At 40.5% G+C, this 13484-nt stretch overlaps 1 protein-coding gene across 7 annotated transcripts in view; it reads left to right on the top strand.

Annotated features, from left to right (window-relative positions):
* Positions 1–13484, top strand: part of Ahctf1 (AT-hook containing transcription factor 1) — a 55134-nt gene that overhangs the window by 37927 nt on the left and 3723 nt on the right. For all 7 annotated transcript variants that reach the window (XM_076548053.1, XM_006974201.4, XM_076548051.1 and 4 more), the window contains 4 exons: positions 251–350; positions 3385–3479; positions 5894–6075; positions 7410–9141. In XM_076548053.1, the coding sequence (XP_076404168.1) occupies positions 251–350; positions 3385–3479; positions 5894–6075; positions 7410–9141 (2109 nt within the window). The remainder of the gene's footprint in view (positions 1–250; positions 351–3384; positions 3480–5893; positions 6076–7409; positions 9142–13484) is intronic.

Below are 13484 nucleotides of genomic sequence, written 5' to 3'. Positions count from 1 at the left end.
TTTTTTTTTCCCCTCAACTATCTCTTTGGATATTGAGGATTAAGTTAGTTTAGGGAGACCATGTGTTAGACCAAAAATGAGAACTGGGAAGTTAAGAGGGGGCCTTTGAGCTAGGCCTAAAGAATTAGAAGGAAATGCTAACAGCCCGATGCCAAGGAATTAAAACAAATTAGAACAAAAGAAGTAGGCCCAGTAGTTTCCTTAAATGATGGTGATACATTTGTCATGACCTTACCTGTCTGTCTTCCAGGCTCTGAAGAAGTTGCAGTGGAGGCATCTTCAGAATTGAGTCATTTAAGCCCTGTCCAAAGAGCTGAAGCTTCTCTGTGTGTGTCCTCAGCCTCTGGAAGGTAAGTGTATGGAAACAACTGAGGGCTTAGAGATAGTAGCTCATTGGTTAAGAGTGTGTACTGCTCTTCTAAGGACCCAACTTCAGTGCCAAGCACCTGCATCAGGGAGCACAACACTGCCAGCAATTCCAGCTCCAGGGATCTGATGCCTCTAATCTCATTAGACACTCTTACAAGTAAACCGGGCTGGAGAGATGGCTTATTTAAGAGCACTTGCAGTTCTTCATAGTTCCCATGTTCTGTTCCCAGCACCCATATATATGAGATGCTTCATAGCTGTGTATAAACTCCAGTTTCTGGAGACTGAGTTTAGTTCTTCAGCATCTATATGAAATCATAGTGTATGCCTAGAGTACCAGTTCTGGACACACAAGAGGATCCTGGGTCTGGACAGTGATGGCACATGCCTTTAATCCCATACTGGGGAGGCAAAAGTAAGCATGGTCTATAGACCAAATTCCAGGACAGCCAAGACAGAAGAAACCTTCCTCAGAAAAAAAAAAAAAAAAAAAAAAAAGGGAAGGAAAGGAGTATCCTGGGTCCTTACTGGTCCACCACACTAGCCAGTCATTGAACTCCAGGTTTAGTGAGAGACCCTGTGGCCAGATAGTGGTGGCATACACTTTTAATCCTAGCACCCAGGAGGCAGAGACAGGCAATCTCTGTGAGTTGAGGACGGCCTGGTCTACAGAGCAAGTTCCAGAACAGCCAGGACTACACACAGAGAAACCCTGTCTCAAAAAACAAAAAAAAAGATGGACATCTGAAGTTAGCCTCCATGTGCATGCAACTGTACACAGGTGTGTACACACACACACACACACACACACACAAAAGATGGACATCTGAAGTTAGCGTCCATGTGCATGCAACTGTACACAGGTGTGTACGTACACACACACAAAGAGAACATAAAGAAGGTCATTTAGACACTTGGTCCATTCCCTATCCCTTCTTCCAATCTGTGTCCTCACCTCCCACCTCCTAAGACAGTTTTATTCCTATTTGAGTGTGATAGAAGACCCAAAAATGCCAGGAATGGTGGCACACCCCTTTAACACTTGTGAGTCAGAAGCAGGTAGATCTCTGAGAGTTAAAGGCCAGACTGGTCTACATAGTGAATTCCAGGATGGCTAGAGCTACATAGTAAGACCTTGTGTTTAAAAAAAAAAAAAAAAAAAAAAAGACCAAAACAGAAGTTTCTTATGTTCATTTGAAAATAGTATGTTTCTAGTGCCCGCAAAGCCAAGGTATCCCAGATGATGTATGTCAGCGTTTGCTTTCTGAAACCTGGTTTAGTTAGATATGGTCGCTCACAACTGTAATTTAGCACTTGGGAGGCTGAAGGAGGAGGAATGTGAATTCCATGTCAGTCTGTCTCTAGTAGTGAGGAGAAAAAAAAACAGTCTAGTTCCTAGATTATAGTCAATTGTAAGGTTACATTAAATATATACCAACCTACTGCTTTCATTGTTGAAAGTCAGCTTCCCTAATCAATTAGTGTGATCACTGGAGCTACTCATCACCTTAGTTTTAGTTCAGCACTTGGAGTAGCACTGTTGTAGAGGATATAAAACATTGACAGCTTTAATTCTTTAGAAATAATAAGCTAAGTTTGATACAACTAGCCCACATAAAGCATGGTTTTACAAGACACAAGAATGATTCTTTACTTGATGAGCAAGCAATGAGTATGACATCACAAGCTATCCACATCTGCTGGAGGATATTATTTCAAGGTGTGTTACTTTCGTTTATGCTCTGAAAAGTTTGTTTAATGATGCAAAGATGTGTTTGATTAAATAAAATTCACCTGTGGTCAGGAGGCTGCGTCAGCAACCAGTTGACAGGAAGTGATGAGGAGGAGCCAGGTGAGAAAGGGTTTATAAGGAGGGGCGAGGAGACGCATGAGGGCTTTTTGAAGGACTCGAGCAAGGAGAGGATGTGAGCTACTTGCTATTCTGCCTCTGAAGAGCAGCATTCCACTTTAACCTTTGAATCTTGAGTTCTTTAGAGGGGGAGAGAACTGAACTGAAGTTCCCTTCGTATGTAGTTGGAGCCTGAGGGAACAGATTTCCCTCTAGTACGGCCCTTGTGGCCTGACCGCTGCTGCTGCTGCTGGTGGAGCTGCAGTTGCTGATTCGGACAGCTGTGGCTTAAAAGGCAGCCACTATTTAAATAAAGGGCAACAGTCACCTCTGTCAAAGTTAGTCACGTGTTTTCTGCTGAGAGTACAAATTCAATAACTGGAATCCTCCAGGACTTCAATAAAAAGTAGAAGAAATAAAGGATTTTCTTGATCTTTTTTTAATTGCTTATTTTGTAATGTTTCATTTTAATAAAAATGTTACTTATTTTGGTAGGTTTGATGGCCAGTTACAAAAAAGCCAAAAAACAAACGATCGAATCAGAAAAGTTAGTTTCCATGAGAATCTAGGTGAATATCAATATTTTGGCAAGCTAGTTGTCAAGATAATCTCACAAACACCTACAAATAAATACTTCAGAAACTGCTTTCTTGGGAATATAGTGTTTGTTCTGTTTTAAAAGTTAGCATGCTTTAGTTGGGACTTAGGGGAAAGCCAGTGATAAATGACTGTCAGGATAGTTTACAACTATTTTCATTTGTTGTCCATTCTGAGTCAGTTACCTTAATATTTCCAGTTAGCATTAAAGAGCTGATGCTGAGCCTACCAAGTCATAGGAAGTCCTGTACACCTGACAGACTGATTTGAAAAATACAGCTACTGATTATTGTTAAATGCCTGAAATGTAATTTATATACTGAGACACCGAGGAACCATTTTATTTGTACTTTTAAGGCCATACTGTTGTTACAAAAAAGTAAAAAGAAAGCAGGAAAAACAAGTGCAACAGTAATTGTAAATTTTAAATTGTAAATGTAAATTTTATAAAACCTAAACCATGCTTGATAGTGGCTTCTGAGTTTTGGTTTTCATAGCAAAGTAGCTAGGAGAGGGTGGGACTGGTATGTGGGTCTCATACACTCAAGTGTGCATTTCTGTTTTTCAAGGAAAACCCCCACCTCAGGATCCAAGGCATCAGTTTTGGATGGAATAGTGTCTGTTGAAAGCCAAGCCTCCACAATAAGAGCAGACCACGATGAATGTATGTATCATTTGTTGTTTGGAATTAAGACTTCAGTGCTTAAAAGGATAGTATTAGATTTTCTTTTTCTCGATTCTTCACCTCTGGCCAGCTTCCCTGGAGTAAAAGCATTCTAAGAATATCAAGAGACACTTAAGAATAGGAATCTCAGCTGGCCATGGTGGAGCATGCCTTTAATCTCAGCACTCAGGAGGCAGAGGGTCTCTGAGTTCACGGCCCGCCTGGTCTACAGAGTGAGTTCCAGGATAGCCAGGCTGTTTCACAGAGAAACCCTGTCTCAGGACAAAATGGGGGGGGGGGGGGGGAGTGTAGGAATCTCATTGGATTTTGTGGGCAGACTTTCATACTTTCCTTTGGAACAGGAAGGAATAGCAAAATAAATGACCAGTTTGTAGCAGTTTATTCAGGGAAATCAATAAATATATTATTAAATACTTCAAAATTTTAATATGGTTAGTTTTGTTTTATACAAATAAGAAGATGGTATTTTTACTCTGTGTATTCCAGTCAGATCAAGGGAAAGCAGACATGGACTATCTATTCCCAGACACATTTCATATGTATTAGCTTGTTTAATCTTCCTAACACTGTGCTTTGATGGGGTTACTCAGGTCTGGAGTCCACCCCCCACCCCCACTATTAACCTTTTGACCTATCATAGTTTAGGTAATGTCTGGGTCGAGCTTGAGAATTTTGCCCCAAGATTAAGAATATGAAATGCACTGGGAATGGTGACTCACACCTTTAATTCTAGAACTCTATAAATTCTGAGCCCTCCTGGTCTACATGGCAATCCAGTACAGCCAGGACTACTTCATATAGAGACCCTGTTTTAAAAACAAACAGCAACAACTAAAAGAATGTGAGGTGAAATGTATGTTTATTGTAAACTAATCTAGGAGAAATTCCTAACATGTGAAGTTACCAACTTAAGTTGTTTTCTTCAATTTTGTTATGTTTTTCCACACCTGTGGAAAGAGGAGACAGTATTGTAACTGTAGGGTGTGCAGATCTGATTGAGACTGCTTTGGTTTCATAACTCAGGTCTGTACTGACTGAGCTATTCCTAAGTATGTTTTGTCTGGTAAGTACTATTTTCATGTAAAATGTTTAGAGTAATGTTTGGCACTCAGTTAGTTAAAGCTAATGTATGCTACCTGCTATTATAAATATCATTACATGATCAATACATTTAATTAAAAGAAAAGAAAAAAAAAACTAGCCAGGCGGTGGTGGTGTGCACCTTTAATCCCAGCACCCAGGAGGCAGAGGTAGGTGGATCTCTCTGTGAGTTGGAGGCCAGCCTGGTCTATAGAGTGAGTTCCAGGACAGGCCCCAAAGCTCCACAGCAAAACCCTTTCTCAAAAAACCAAACAAAAGAAAAAAGAAAAAACTTTTAAAGTATTTAAGACTTTTTCCATAGCAGTAATCCACACAGTATCCTGTCCTTTAATACTGGACCCTGTCATGGAATAAGATGTTCTGTGATATAATTAACTACTTTTTGGTAAGATCACAATATTTTTGTCAGTTATTGTTTATTTCTTTAATGAGTGTCATATTTCTCTTGGGTGCACATAGCTTAGAGGGTCAAAGATCACACACAGACTTATAATATTTTATTTATTTTTATTCAATAAAGGTTGATGTGCTTCATGCATTGAGAGGGGGAGGAGGGTTATGGTGCCAAATACAGGCGTAAATCATTTCTCATTATATGTATTAATAATTACATTCTAGGAATACCAATGCCATTGTGTGTTAAAAGTATAGCGGTATTTAATTAGGCTAAATATAAACACCGTTTTCCCCTTGAGGTTATTGTGTTTTGTGTCAGTCACAAATGCCAAGCCTCATAGTGACATACAAAACTTACACAAAAAGAAAAATGAAAGGGATTTCCTTTTTAAGTGGGCCATAAATTTAGGAAGTGTCAGAGAAGACATCTGTACCTACTTGGATGCTTCCCACCAAAAGAAAGACATCCATACCTTATAGCTACCTCAGAGTCCAAGTTGCAGATCTCTTGTGGAACTCTGTAATGACTCAGTGAGGGTGGCTATTTTTCTGGAAGTCTGAGGCCCCTTAGACTAGTTATCATCATAGTAAACTTTCACAATAATGGCAACAAGTGTAGACCAGTTCGGGAAGGCCAAGTGGTTTTCAAGTGTGAAGTTTCTCTTCTGTGTTTGCCTTTGTGGGGAGTGTGTACATACTGTTTCAACTTGATACTATCCAAGAAGATCGGGGAGCCGTGACTAGGGCTTCCTCCTGAAGAGATCAAAAACACCTTCTGACAGTGTAGTCAAATACTCTCAAGTCTAGGGAATCTGTTGCTTTCTGGATTGTATGAATGAAGTTTTTGGTTTTGGAATGTAAGAAATTATTCTGGGGTTTTTTTGCTTTTTTTCCAGCTGTGACCAACATGGTTGAAGGTGGTGAAAGCTCTGGGCCTGTTACCTCTGAACATAGCCTTGACCAAAAACTAACCTTAAACCTAAAAGAAGATCATGAAGTAGAAGCTGATGTACCTGTTGGTTTACCAGAAGAAAAGCCTCAACTTTTTGTCAGTCCTCCTGATACTCAAGAAATTCATGTAAAAATATTAATTTTTTTTAATGCTTTACAAGTTTTTGTCTGGTTGGGCTTTAAAGATGATCACTTAAACTTAGAACATAAAATCTCAAGAAACAGATACATAAATAACCTTTAAGGGATTGATTTTTATGAAAAACCAAATAATAATGAGCCACAATTTAGCAATTTAATTTTTTTGCTTATTTGCTTTAAAGGGAGGGTTTTTAGCTATCAGTAAACATAGTGGTTACTTGACATTTAGACTCCATGGTGATAAGTGAATATAGTGAAACAAGGTCTCCCTGCATTTCTGTGGGAGAAGACTCTAGAGAAAAGGTTTCTTTTAGTACTTGATAGGACTTCCTGCTTTCCTAAAATCTTACCAAGTCCCTTCCATTATCAAGGGAACTTTCAGTAAATGAATTTAAGATTAAAAGCCAGCTCTTCTAATCATTCTAATTACTCATAGAAATCTAATTGTATGGAATTGGGGGAGGGGGCTATTTATAAATTCATCCACATTCATCCTTTTATAAATTCTCTCCCTAAAATAAATGGCACTAAATTTCCTGTTTCTTCAGTTTGAAGGCTAACAGAAATGTGGGTATAGTCTAATGGGACTCCTCATTTCTAGGTTGTGTCCAGCTTATCAGCTCACTATGGGGAATGGGAAATTGTCTTTGTCTAGGTGGGTGATAATGTCTTCCTTCTTGGTCAGGAGATCTCTCTGTTACTTTCTGCCTCCTCCTTTTTCTCCCCTTCCCTTACCAAAAGGTAAATGCAAGGACCATTCCTTCTTCCACCAAACCCTTGCAGGAGAGGTACTGAACTTGACAGCCTTAGGAATTTCATGGTTTGTGCAACCCCAGCAAAGGGAAGAAGATTGAGTCTAGCCCAAGGGAGCTTATGTAGGTGAATTGTTCTTCAACCTTACGGGGATCATGCTGTTTAGAAAAGTGTGGATAGTTAGGTAATTTGGGAATTATTGTTTGGGGTTATTTCCTTTTCTCTGGTTAAGTTTTTTCTTGGATAATGGAATGTCTTTAATTTTCTTAGAATTGTTAGCATAATTTTCAAGATTTTATCATTACTGCCTTTTTAGTTAAGGAAATGTGGAATTTCTAGTTTAATTCCAACCATAATCTCAGTATCTTTTTTGTGTAGTTATTTTGACTGAGGTTTCATTTCTTAAGTGAATATTTTATAAAGTAAACCCATTAGCATATGCCATAAGTATAGTTTGTATTGTAAAATGGACACACAGAGTGAGATGGTCATTAAATTCCTGTGTGCTTGAGGTTAAAATGTATTTTATAGTTCATTAACTAGTTCCTTACCTTTAATTTATTTTAGGTAATTGGACACGAAAAACTTGAAGTTCAAAATTCAGAAGAGGAAGCCAAGAATCTTTCATTTAGTGAGTTGTATCCCTCAGGATCACTTAAACTTCAATGTAATTTTGATGCTATTGAGCAGCAGTTTTGTGACCTGCCCGATGACAAAGACTCTGCTGAATGTGACATCGCTGAAGTAGACGGGGAGCTTTGTGTGGCCCAGAGCAACTTTACCTTGATACTGGAAGGGGAAGAAGGAGACGCTGAGGCAGGTGACTCTGCGGCAGTGAATGTGTCATCGAAAGCAACTAACGTAGCAGCCAAGGAGAAACCTGGGTCCCGAGTAGAACCTGATCATCAAGAGCGTGTTACAGACTTGCCATCTGATGTAACTGGTGACCAAGAATCCCACAAGGTAGAGACTTTACCATATGTGCCTGAACCAATTCAAGTGGCGATTGCAGAAAACTTGCTGGATGTAATTAAAGATACAAGAAGTAAAGAAGCAACTTCAGCAGCAGTGGAACAGGTTGTTCATGAAGATGGAGCCTTACTAGGCCCAAAGGTTACACTTCCCTCCAAGTTAACGCGATCTACACTGAAGACTCTTAAGGAAACAAGTGCCGAGACTGCAAACACCAGCCAGAGTGATGACGTGGTTTCTACTAGAATTCGCACACGGAGGCAGCATGCCCAAAACCTGGATGTCACATCAGAAGAACAGGAGTCCTTAGCAGTTGTTACTCCTAAGAGGAGAACTAGAAAAGTGAAAGAGCTTCCTGGGTCCCCAGACAGTACCCGTTCTGCTATAACCAGAGCATCTGAGACCCGGCTAACCCCTCAGAATTCTCTCACTCCTAGGAGAGGAAGGAAGAGGAGGGAAGTTAGTCAAAGCACACTAGCAAGCCCTGACCCTGTGGAGCGGGAGCCACGGGAGCCACCAGCCACTAAAGAAACGCCTTCCAGAACAGTCGTCAAGCTCTCATCTGTTAGAAGGACTCCAAGAAGACTTCAATCTGTAGAAAACGGACAAAGTGCCAAAAGGGTAAAAGATGTAAATGTTAGTAAAGCAGCAGCAAGTCATAGTGGGACTAAAAAGATGAGGAATGCTAATTTAGAAGATTCTCAGAATGTGGCCTATAAACCAGAGGAGGAACCCAGTGACCAGCAACTGCCTCTAAAACGAAGAAGGGTCGGAGAGAGAGAAGTTAGTGTGTCGAGTGTGGTGGAAGAGCCTAAGCTTGCTTCCTCCAGGTTACCGAGTCAAACAGAATTTGAAGTACCGGCCACACCTAGGAAACGTGGTAGACCAAGGAAAGTAGTGCCATTAGAAGATGGTGGCACCAAGGCTGTGGAGGGACAGATAAGCCCCCAGAAGAGAGAAGTTCCAAGTGTCCGAAGATCTACACGGAACACCCCAGTTAGAAATGTGAGTAATTTAGAAAAATCCATTTTAGTGCCAAATGAGGAAGTTGCTATAGTGATGACCTCTAATAAAAAACCTACAAAGAAGTCTGCAAATGAAAGCAAAAAAGGTCCATTACCAGCAATATCAGACTTTGAGGCTGAAACAACCCACAAGGAGCCAGCTGACCATGAGGAAAGATTGCTTGCCACTGCAACTTTGACTAAATCTTCCCGGAGCACAAGGACTAGGTCTAGAAAGATCATGTCGTTTACGGACTTTTCTGAACCCAAAGCTGAGCCTTTGTTTTCTCCTCCTTCAGTGAAGGGTCCAAAGAAAGCAAAAGGTATTTAATTTTATTTTTCATTTTGATCTTACTTAGAATGCAAGCCTAATATTTAGTTGTTTAAAAGCACTATTTGAGTTCATTATTTGATTTGAAGCACTGTTTTTCCTTTGGAAAAAGAAAAGTAGTTGATTTTGAGGTTCACGATTATCCTGAGATTCTGGCTGCCTCTATATCCCACAGTCTAGTTGACATAGGCTCTATTTTGTTAGGTTTCTCTTCATTCTGCCTTGTAGCTAAGTGACTTAATTTTGTTTTCCTTCAAACACAACTCTTGTTGAGCTGGGTGATGGTGGCGCATGCTTTAATCCCAGCCGATCTCCATGAGTTCGAGGTCAGCCTGGTCTACAGAGTGAGTTCCAGGTCAGATGGTGCCACACAGAGAAACCCTGTCTCAAAAAACCAAAAAAGAAAAGGCCAAGGGAAAGTCTTTTGTAGCCCAAACTGACCTTGAATTCACTGTGTAACTGAGAATTACTTTGAATTCCTGATGCTCCTTCCTCTGCTTCCCAAGTGCTGGGATTACAGGTTATGTGCCTAAAATTAGTGGGAGTTTTTGTTTGTTTTTAAATTGAAGTACCATAGCTTTTGGCTTATGTCCCAGTGATAGCCACAAATCCAGATTGTTTTGTGGCCAGCTGTCAGCCAGGTCAACGGAAATAAATCTATACTTACTGTTGCCGTGTCTGATGCGTAATTGCTCCTTGTCTTTGATGAGCATGCCACATGGTTGATAAAGCTTTCTCAAGGATAAGACTGTCTTTGTATGTAAAGCACGTATGTCCATCAAGTAACAAATAGGTAGAGAAGGTATCTGTGGTATTTAAACCTCATTGGGAGCAGTGCTGTAAAAATGTCCAGAAGGGTGATGATGAAGAGGTTCAGATTGGTGTAGCGGACCAGATGTCATTGGAGTAACACTTTGTAAAGTTAGTTTTAGTAATTATAGTTGGACCTACAAAATACGGTTGTTTCCTGAAAGTTTGAATTTTAAAATTTGAATTTCAGGAAAGCAAAGATAGCTTTATTCATTTAAGAACCGTAATAATGTATAAGGCACCTCCTGGGTAGTTGCCACCTGTCTTTTTGAAGGCCAGGTGGAAAATAAGCCATTTCAAAATCTTCCATTGTCAGGAGATGGTGGTGCACACCTTCAATCCCAGCACTTGAGAGGCAGAAGCAGGCAGATCTCTGAGTTTGAGGCCAGCCTGGTCTACAGAGCAAGTTCCAGGACAGCCAGGGCTACACAGAGAAACCCTGTCTCAAAAAAACACAAAACAAAACAAAAATATTCCATCTAGCTGCGTGTGGTGGTGCATGCCTCTTTAAACTCATCACTGGGTTCCTGCAGGAGATGTTCCATACTAGGTTTTATAGATCTTTGGCCATGATAGCACCAGTTCCTTTCCTTCCTGATTGTTTGCTTTAAAATTACACTTTGCATGGAGCAAAATGAAATGAAAAATGTGTGAGAGTTTTAACTATCTTAAGCTGCTATGTTAGAGAAAGTTTTAAAAGAAAGACAGTGAAATTGGTAAAATATTGTTAATATTTGTATTTTCTATAGAGCTTAAAGAGTAAGAAATAACGTGTTTGCTATGCTGACTTAGACTAGCATAGCAAATACCTTAGTAGTTTGTTGTCTTCACAAACTAGTTTTCTATCTAGCTGATTTCTGTTTAAAACACTACACATCTTCTATAGAAAATCTGATCATAAAACATGCTCTAGGACATGGATGGTCTTACCAGTCATGCATGTTCTTTGCTTAAGGAATACAGAATAAGCCAAGTGTGGTGCCCTTCTGTAGCCCCAGTGCTGGGGAGGCTGAGGCAGGAAGGGCAGCTTGTGCTGTATGGCAAGACCCTGTATCAAAACACACTACAGTGGATGAGCATATAGATTTCCCTGATTTCGTGATCATTCTCAAATATCCATGGAAGAGTTTGCATTTGAGCAGGTTCGCTAGTCTGTGTGGAAGTCAGGGGTGGACACCAGCTGTTTTCCAGTGAACCTGGAACTAACCCGCAGTTGACTAAAGTGGCTGGTCATCAGGCCCTTGGGATCCTGCTGGTTTTGCCCCCCAGCACTGGGATGGAGGCACTTAGCACTTTGTCCAGCATTTAAATGACTGCTGGGGACAGAAATTCAGGTCCTTAGCTCGCACAAGTTTACCTACTGAGCCACCTCCCCTGTCCCCGTTCCCAGATACTCAGTCTTCAAAACCCTGAGTATTAATGGCACTGTAGTTTTGGGTTTTGTTTGGATTTTGTATCATGTTGCATTTTATCTCACAGATACTCCATAGGTGCTTAAACATCCTCCTATGGGATATTTTCATGTTCTAAGATTCCCTGAGTTATTAGGTGGATGGAGGTATTGTAAATAAGGCATTTGAGAATCAGGGTCTCATTTTGTTTGAAGTTGACCACAGTGGAATCATTTGACCACAAAAAGTAATTAATGTTGCCAACCAGAACTACCTTGTTTCTCCTCTTTCCCAGCACAGCACTGGATTTGCATTTAGGTCTTACAGTTTTAACTTGTTAAGTAGTCCTGGTTGTCAAAATGTTTGCCCGACATTTGCAGAGGTAGATGAGGCATTGTCCTAAAATATAATAAAATTTTGTCCCTGCCCTGAAAGAGGAGGATAAAGTAGGATAAACAGTGAATTTGCTGAACATTTTCGTACATGATACTGAATTCTTAAATTTTATTCTGAGTCCCTAGAAGTAAATGGGGAAGCTTAAGTGGACTGGGAAAGCAAAAGTTGTTGTTCCAGGTAGCCTAGAAAGAGCATTGTGAATACGAGCAGATTTGTAATTTTAACGGTAGGAAGGGTACCTCGCCATCAGTGGCCTGAAGTGTAATTTCTGCCTCTTAATAAACTGGTAGTGAAGATGTCGGGTGCTACCAGTGCTTTTCTTTTATTGTTAAGAGCCATGGCTTTTGTAGGCTGGGGAGATGGGTCAGTCAGTAAAGCTCTTGACTCTCAAACTTGACCTGAGTTTGGACCCCATGATCCAAAACAAGCTGGCATAGTACACACCCAAAAGTAGGGAGATGCAGGGGCAGAGGCAGGATGCTCATGTGCCAGCTAGCCTGGTCTAGGTGTGGTCAAGTTCAGTGAGAGAACTGCGTCAACCAAAAGGTGGAAGACACTTGTGGGCCAGCACTGTTTGCTGACCTCCATAGAGGCCCGCCTGTATCCACACAAGAGTGCAGAGAATCGTGCTTTGGGTTGAGGTCTGGGGAGTAGTGGTGGTGTTTGCTTTGTTTCCTTTGAGATAAGGTCAGGCCAGCTGGGCCCCAAACTTGTCCTTTTCTTGCCTCTACCTCCTGCTGAAACTGTAGGTGTAGACCTTCATGCCCAGCAAGTCATAACAGCAGGATTTGACATCTGATGTTGGTCAGCCAGCCTGTTTGTGTATCTGTCTCTGTGTGCATGCCTATCATACAGACATCTTGTTTATAAGGCACTTGCTATATGCATCAGATTGTTCTGATCTTCTGTCCATCACAATGCTGAAATAATTGTCATCTGTGGCACACAGCACTGTGCTGCTTCCATGATCACAATGTCATTGGTATGGAGACACTAAAAGGTTCAAAGAGTCTACATAGTACATACTTTTAATAGTAGTTTTGAATCAATTTCTTTTTAAAATGTTTTCATTAGCATGTATTAATTATATGTGTATATTATCATATTTTCATATACATACATGATGTATTTTTTATCATATTCAGCCCACCTCCTTTACCCTTTCTTCCCCTTCCTCTTCTCAGCTGGTTCTCCTGTTGGTTTTACTTTTTTTATTTTTGTTTTATTCGGTTAAGGAGTGGTTTGTAGGAGCATGACCACCTGACCAGTGGCTGCACCATTGGGTAAAAACATCTCCACCTCCCCTATCAACTTAACCATTGAAGAGCTCAGGAAGGGGTAGAGCCCCTCCCCCAAGTCAGCTCTTAAACTAGTCTCCATCTGTGTTACAGCCTATTGTTCAGCTGAACTTTTTGCTTTTATGATGTGAACTTTCTGTTGCCCCCCCCACTAGGAGTAGCTCCAAATAAGGTAGCTAAAAAGAGGTTTAAAATGAGTCTCTTCCTTGCAAATAAAATTCACTGTGTAATACAAACCTCATGTGGAAATTGAGACTCACACTGTATTCTGGGATTCATGCTTTCCTGAGAGAGCTGAGGAACACCAAGGATCTTGATCCTTGAGGAATAATCGTTTATACTGCCTGGAGTCCTACCTTTCTGTAGTGGCAATCATTTAGTTTGAAGCCTACATACAATATTCAAGACCATTTGATTTACTTAAATGATAACAGGTTTTT

The sequence above is a fragment of the Peromyscus maniculatus genome, chromosome 11, assembly GCF_049852395.1.
Source record: "Peromyscus maniculatus bairdii isolate BWxNUB_F1_BW_parent chromosome 11, HU_Pman_BW_mat_3.1, whole genome shotgun sequence".
NCBI lineage: Eukaryota > Metazoa > Chordata > Mammalia > Rodentia > Cricetidae > Peromyscus > Peromyscus maniculatus.
Note: the sequence above shows the minus strand (reverse complement) of the source record. Positions and strands in the feature narration are given on the sequence as shown.